Here is a 7,273-nt window from a genome sequence, read left to right on the forward strand (position 1 = left end):
CAGAACCACTCGGTGTTACTTTGTATCTTACCCCGATCATTCGAAGGGATATCGGTTCTATAATACCAATGGAGGCACAAGAATTGTGGAATCACGATGCACCAAGTTTCGGAGTTTGATGTGGCCGAAGAAAGTAGCTGCTCACAGACTATTGAGGATAATAGTACGGTTGGTAATGTTGTATCTTTATCTCCTCCCATACAGATAATTGTGGAGACTCCCACACCACAGACTGAACCTGTTGAGGCTCAGGATCCTGTTGTTGAGACAGCTCCTAATGAAGTTCCTCAAGGCTCTCAGGTACAGGATGAGGCTGTTGTTGTTCCAGTAAGGAGATCCATTAGGGAGAGACGATCAGCTATACCACCAGACTATTTAGTATATATAGGAGAGCAAGACTACGATATTGGTTCTGTAGCTGATCCAGTGACTTACACGGAAGCTGTTTCTTGTCCTCAGTCGGAACCGTGGTTGGATGCAATGAGAGATGAAATGCAGTCTATGAAGCATAATGGAGTTTGGGAACTTGTTGAATTACCTGAAGGTCATAGACCCATTGGCTGCAAATGGGTGTATAAGACTAAAAGGGACTCCAAAGGAAAGATTGAGAAGTTTAAAGCCAGACTGGTAGCCAAGGGTTTCACTCAGAGAGAAGAAGTAGACTATGAAGCAACTTTTTCTCCAGTCTCTTCGAAAGATTCTTTGAGAGTGATCATGGCATTGGTAGCTCATTTCGATATGGAGTTACACCAGATGGATGTTAAAACTGCCTTTCTCAATGGAGACCTTAATGAAGAAGTCTATATGATGCAGCCCGAAGGTTTTGCGGCAGATGATTCAGGTACGCTTGTATGTAGACTGAAAAAGTCTATTTATGGTCTCAAGCAAGCTTCTAGACAATGGTACTTGAAGTTTCATAGTGTTGTCGCTTCATTTGGTTTTGTTGAGAACAAAGTAGATCAGTGTATATACTCCAAGGTCAGTGGGAGGAAATTCATTTTCCTTATACTCTATGTTGATGATATTCTGCTTGCAAGCAGTGACCTTGGTTTACTGCATGAGACAAAGCGGATGTTGTCAAAGAACTTTGATATGAAAGACCTTGGTGAGGCGTCTTTTGTCCTTGGCATTGAGATTCGTAGGAATCGTTCTCGCCGACTATTGGGTTTATCTCAGAGGGCATATGTTGATCGTATCTTAGAAAGATTCAACATGCAAGAATGCAAGCCAGGAATTGCTCCTGTCAAGAAGGGTGATAAGTTGAGTCTGTCACAATGTCCTCATTCAGATTTTGAGAAAGCCCAAATGAAGAATGTACCTTATGCTAGTGCACTTGGGAGTATTATGTATGCTCAAGTATGTACTAGACCGAGATATTGCTTTTGCAAATGGGACTTCTAGGCAGATATCATCAAATCCAGGATACGATCATTGGGTTGCTGCCAAGAAGGTTTTGAGGTACTTAAAGAGGACAAAAGACTATATGCTGATTTACAAACATGTTCAGGACCTACAGCTAGTTGGGTATTCGGATTCAGACTTTGCTGGCTGTCAAGATGAAAAGAAGTCGACAACAGGTTACATCTTTAAGTTAGCAGGAGGTGCAAGTATCATGGAAAAGTGAGAAACAGAAATCAATGACATCCTCTACCATGCAAGCGGAGTTTGTAGCATGCTTTTCGACCGCTACTCAGGCAATTTGGTTCGGAACCTCATTAAGGAGTTGATCGTATTTGATTTTGTGGATAGGCCCATACAGCTGTATTGTGACAATAACTCTGCAGTGTTGTTCATTAACAACAACAGAGGTCTCAAGGGGTCTAAGCATATGGAGGTCAAGTACTTGACTATAAAGGAAAAAGTTCAGGATGGTGACATTGCAGTAGAGCACATTTCAACAGATGATATGATTGCAGATCCGCTAACTAAAGGCCTTCGCCCTTGTGTATTTGATCGACATGTCATTAACATGGGCTTAGGAGTATCATGGGATACTGTTAATTAGTGGGAGCTGTTTAGTTTTATGTTGCTCTTATGAAGTTTGTATCTGATTTTGTTACATTTTGTAATATTTGAATATGTATCAACTCTTTTGCATTCAATGAGGTATTTGTGAATGTAGATTTATCAAGTTGAGTATACATATTTGATGAAAATCTCGAGGCATTGTGTAAACCTTGAGTACAGGCTATGGGGCATTCTTAGTATTAGCCTTAACGATATGTCTTGTTACACATAAAGTACAGTTAACTATCAATGTAAGACATATGAAGGTTCGTTGGAACCATGAAGGATATTCTCTGGTGACACATTAGGTTTTGTGACACTTAAGGAGAGAGAATTTGGACTAACAAAGTGGACAACACATAAAGTATCACTCATTATGAGGTATTGTCCATTTGACACACTACCATATTGAATCCATATCAGTAAAGTTGAAAGCACTCGTGACCATGGAAGGCTCTGCGTGAGTACATGCAGTTACCGCCATGATTCGGTGTTCGAGACTTTATGGGATCGGATTGACTATTAAGAATAATCTCTAGACCAATATAAGGGTGCGCACACAGTTCTGTTTCAATTAATATCGCCCAAGTGGGAGAATGTAAGAATTTCCTAATGTGGGCTTCATTAATTGAAATTAACTGAATTAGTTTGGTCTAATAAAGGTAAGATATATGGGTTCTTAATAAGTCTAATATGGGACTGGCTGGTGTGGGCCGAGTACGGCCCGGCTCGTAATGAGAGGGCCCGTGGTCGAAGACTCTATAAATAGCGCTCAAGTCCCTCCCCTAACCGGATGATGCACAATTTGACTCACATACGGATCTAGAGAGAACTTTCTTCTCGTGAGTGGCAATCTCATTAGGCCAGTGTTCTAACGAAGGGTATAGGGGAGAAGCATTTGAGTTCGTGTTCGGAAACCGTCGCAAATTCCGCGTCAAGTTCGATGGATTCCAAACCAGGTACACAAATCTACAATTTCTCCATTATCGTGTTTCAGTTTCTGATTATGGTGATCCTGGGCGTGCCATTTTCGTGGCCAACACTTCCTTCAACTTCATGAAGGTTACATAGAGGCAGATTTGGTATTTGGATATTACTTCGATAAATGATCTAGTCAATTATAAATGATTGCCTTCACTAAGTCAATTCTTAGGAAATCTCGAATCAGATCATTCGTACTTACTTCAACAAAGGAAGTATGCAATTGCTAGGAACGTCTAATGTAACCTCCCTAATAAACATATTTTAGCGAAAAACCGTAGGGTCTCTATAGGGGAACTGAAACTCACGTCCCTCGCACTCACGCAACTCTACAGCTTCCTCACCACCAAACCAATTCGCACAAGGTACAGCTATAAAGCGACTCCAAACAGATGGTTTGGCGGATAGAGCAATCATTAAGCTCTACGTAATTCCAAAATTGATGATGATAGGTCAAGAGCAGATAAAACTTGCATTAAATTACTAACGTCAAATGTGGTAACGCATGCATGCAACCGCACTGGACAGAGATGGGCGATAGGCGGTCGCTAGAAGTTAAACCGCTCGAACTTCCTCTCCGCAGATCACTATTGCATGTCCCACTCCTCTCATGCACTGAAGAAATCTCTCTCTCTCTCTCTCTCTCTCTCTCTCTCTCGATAATATGCATGAAGACGACATTGTTCACTACTTTTGTGAACTAAAATCAGAGACAGATCATCTGCGATGGGTCACCTATTTGTTTGACTTTGGAGGGGAGAAAGTTGTGAATTGCAACACGACCATATGACGCAAGTTTGGTCCACCTGGTTTCAATTTTCCAAGCGGTTGGTTTGATATAAAAACCCACCATGACTTCTTCGACTCTCTCCATCACCACACCTAGACCACCGGAGCGATCGCAGCTTACCTGGAAAATGAAGATGCATGAAGGCTTTACGGTTGTGATAGCGGGGTTAGCAATCCTTCTTTTTCCGTCAATATCTAGAGCCGGTGATGCTTTGATGGGGAATAATGCGTCGGAAGCAACTCACGTAGTGGTGGACCAGTCGGGGAATGGAGATTTTAGGAGGATACAGGACGCGATCGATGCCATTCCTTCCAGCAACTCTCAACAGGTCTTCATATCAATCAAGCCCGGGACATACAGGTTAGTTAAATGCTTGCCTTAGGAGGTTATCCGTATTAGTATTTCAGTGATATCCACACTTTCTCATATTAATGTGAATCTCATAAGCATAGATATGGGGACTAATAAGCAAGTGGTGAGGAAATGGTACTTACTCTCAGACCCAGTAACTAGTAAGGATTCGCGTTATTTGATCGTACTTTTTTGCATCCATTAATTGAAAAAATGATGATTTTCCCATCACATGAATGAAAAAAAGTTCATTTTAGAGTGGTTTACATCCTTTCCACCATTTAATGAGATTTGTTCTGTTATTATACAGTCAACCAAATTAGAAGTATTGAACAAAGGGGAAACAATTTATCGCATAATCTAATCTTGCGGCTCTTTTCGACATTATACACTGAGATACATTCATACGTGGTGGACATATCATGTGTACATGAAGGGTAAACGATGTGGTTCAGAAAAGGGCAAGAGAAAGACTTAAAAGCATCTTGAGTTTGAGGTTCAGGTAACAACGTACCTTCATCACTACGGGCAAGATCACAGAGAAATAATTGTGTGTTTTCAACCAAAAATTATAAAAATGAAAATATTTCTATATATCGCATGGCGTCGAATGGAAAAATTGTACCTAATGGGAGTTGCTCGACACGAAATTGAAGTTTCTCATTTTTTCGGATTCTTAAAATTCATCTTTGCAAGTACGATGTTGCAGAGAGAAGATAGTTGTGCCAGAGAACAAGCCCTTCATTACATTAAGCGGCACGAAATCTTCGAATACCATAATCACATGGAGCGACGGCAGCGGAGATATATTCAACTCCCCCACGGTTTCGATCTTGGCTTCTGGTTTCGTTGGAAGAGATCTCACTATTCAGGTACATTTACATCTGTATATTTCCTTTTACGGCTTTAAAAAATGACAGAGACATAGATTTGATATCATTTTCCTTGTTATATGATTTCGTAATATAATGAATGATGCAGATTATTACCACCATTCAATGTGGTTTGTGAATTTCAAACACGCAACAAAAAGTGTGTCTGACCATTTCCCGTAATAATTAAAGTATTCGTTCATGTTGGGCTCACGAATTTGTTGACCCATACAGAACACGTTCGGGGTGGGTGAAAGAGCAGTTGCGCTGAGAGTGGCCGGAGACCAGGTGGCGTTCTACAGGTGCCGGATCCTGTCTTACCAGGACACTCTCCTGGACGACGCCGGACGACACTACTATAAGAACTGCTACATTGAGGGCGGGACCGACTTCATCTGCGGAGACGCGGCTTCACTATTCGAAGTGAGTGCGATTTTAATCAAGTGCAGTTACTAATCACTAGCATGCCAATGCATGGATTCGAAATTGATGATGAATGGTCATATGTGGTTGATCACATAGAATTGCCACGTGCACTCGATTTCACAAGAGAACGGGTCGATCACGGCGCAGCACAGGCAATCGGGGACAGATAACACGGGCTATGTGTTCCTGGGATGCAAGATCACAGGAGTGAAGAGTGCATTTCTGGGAAGGCCATGGGGTGATTATTCACGGGTTGTGTTTGCTCTCTCTTACTTATCCCCTGCCATATTGCCCCAAGGCTGGGATGAATGGAATGACCAGAAAAAGCACAGGTTCCTATTTATACTTCTACATATACATATACCTTTCCAGTGCATATTATGTGATTGCTGGGTTGTGATTTTTGATATCACACAACCCAAATCAATTGAATTAGTGGTCTCGGTAATAGTAGGAAAACTCAGAGGAAAAGTTTGATGTTTGCCGTGATTTCAACATAGGGTATGCTGAGAGATCGATGGCACGAGAGTAGTTATGTCATTGGGACTTTTCTCTCATATAAATGAACATTGCCCGGCAACTTAGATGACTCTGCCTTTGCACAATATGTATGCTATCTTTTCAATTAGCTTGATCAACAGCGGAAAAATCCAGCATATAGGTTTTAAATCTCTCAATTTAGCACTTTTTTCCAGCCCCAAATTCATTTTCACATGTCCAATTACCTCTTTGCTTTTGTTCGGTGACTGTCACATTGCAGCAATGTGTACTATGGAGAATACAAGTGTTCTGGTCCAGGAGCTAACAGGTCGGAGAGAGTTGACTGGTCAAGAAGCTTATCAGACGGCGAAGCAGCTCCTTTCTTGACAAAGGACTTGATTGGAGGACAAGACTGGCTGACAAGAAAACCTACTACTCCCTTCGGGAGAGGCTCCCCTTAATAGACTCTCATCCATTTATGGCATTCCCTTTATTGGTCAAATTACTAGTTAAAGTACTGTATTTCAATCTCTTAATGCCCTTTGACTGGTATACTCATACTGCATAGGTCGCCGAATTGGAGCTTCGCATTCTTGAAGATGTACCATAAACGAAAATAGATATGTCACTATTGTGATTAGAGGATGACTATGTACTTTTGCTCTCCGATCGAGCGCATTAGACGTGGCCCATCGAAACCATTGGAATTGATGAGGATATTCCATTTACACGATACCAACACTAGCAAAAGTCCGTGCAATGATTGTATATTTTATATTATTATAGTAGTCGGTTGTTAATCTATTCCCGATATGTTGACACTAGAAAGTTAATTATTGGACACTGAATGTTGAATAGTATTGTCCTGATCCCTTTACAAAGTTAATCAAAAGTGCCTTATTTTTCCTTAATTGAGTCCTAACACGTACCATTTATCGGGAAAATTACCAAAAAAATCATAAACTTATTGCAATTGTGTCAATTCAGTCCATTCGGCCAATTTTGTCCGGCCGACATTGACATAGATAATTTTTAATAATATTTTCATTTTTTCGAATTATTTTATTTAATTTTTCTTTTCTTTCTCTTTTTCCTTTTTTTTCCCCCACAACCAGTGGCCAACGAGGCTCTGGCAGGGATCGCTGCCCTCGCCCAGCCTCGCCTATGGCTGTGCCTCTCGATCTAGGTGTAAGGCCTAGGAGCAACTCGTGGTGTGTCCAAGCTTCAACAACTACTCTGCCAATTGGCTCGCCAACATTGCTTGTGGGGTTGTTCTTGAGGACAAAGACGAAGGACGCAGCTCCGAGTCGGAGCCCACTTCTTCAAGCAATCATCGGAGCGGTCAATTGGGCGGCAATTATCATGA

General features: G+C 41.4%; 1 protein-coding gene across 1 annotated transcript; it reads left to right on the top strand.

Moving 5' to 3' along the window:
* The first annotated feature begins 3,871 nt into the window (after positions 1 to 3,871).
* LOC115688428 (putative pectinesterase 11) lies at positions 3,872 to 6,635 on the top strand. Its single transcript, XM_030614248.2, has 5 exons — positions 3,872 to 4,138; positions 4,839 to 5,001; positions 5,236 to 5,424; positions 5,524 to 5,759; positions 6,188 to 6,635. Exons 1-5 carry the CDS (start codon positions 3,906 to 3,908, stop codon positions 6,366 to 6,368), a joined length of 1,002 nt encoding a protein of 333 aa, XP_030470108.2. The 5' UTR covers positions 3,872 to 3,905; the 3' UTR covers positions 6,369 to 6,635.
* The last annotated feature ends 638 nt before the right edge of the window (positions 6,636 to 7,273 follow it).

This window comes from Syzygium oleosum, unplaced genomic scaffold (genome assembly GCF_021117445.2).
Source record: "Syzygium oleosum isolate NSW1041296 unplaced genomic scaffold, Sole_v2.1 Sole_v2.02, whole genome shotgun sequence".
In the NCBI taxonomy this organism is placed as follows: Eukaryota; Viridiplantae; Streptophyta; class Magnoliopsida; order Myrtales; family Myrtaceae; genus Syzygium; species Syzygium oleosum.

What these genes read in the sequence shown, in the direction of transcription:
- LOC115688428 (XM_030614248.2), top strand. Translation starts at nt 3,906, where the DNA reads ATGAAGATGCATGAAGGCTTTACGGTTGTGATAGCGGGGTTAGCAATC. An exon ending in GAAGAGATCTCACTATTCAG is followed by an intron (nt 5,002 to 5,235) that starts GTACATTTACAT and finishes TGACCCATACAG; the next exon opens with AACACGTTCGGGGTGGGTGA. An exon ending in AATGACCAGAAAAAGCACAG is followed by an intron (nt 5,760 to 6,187) that starts GTTCCTATTTAT and finishes GTCACATTGCAG; the next exon opens with CAATGTGTACTATGGAGAAT.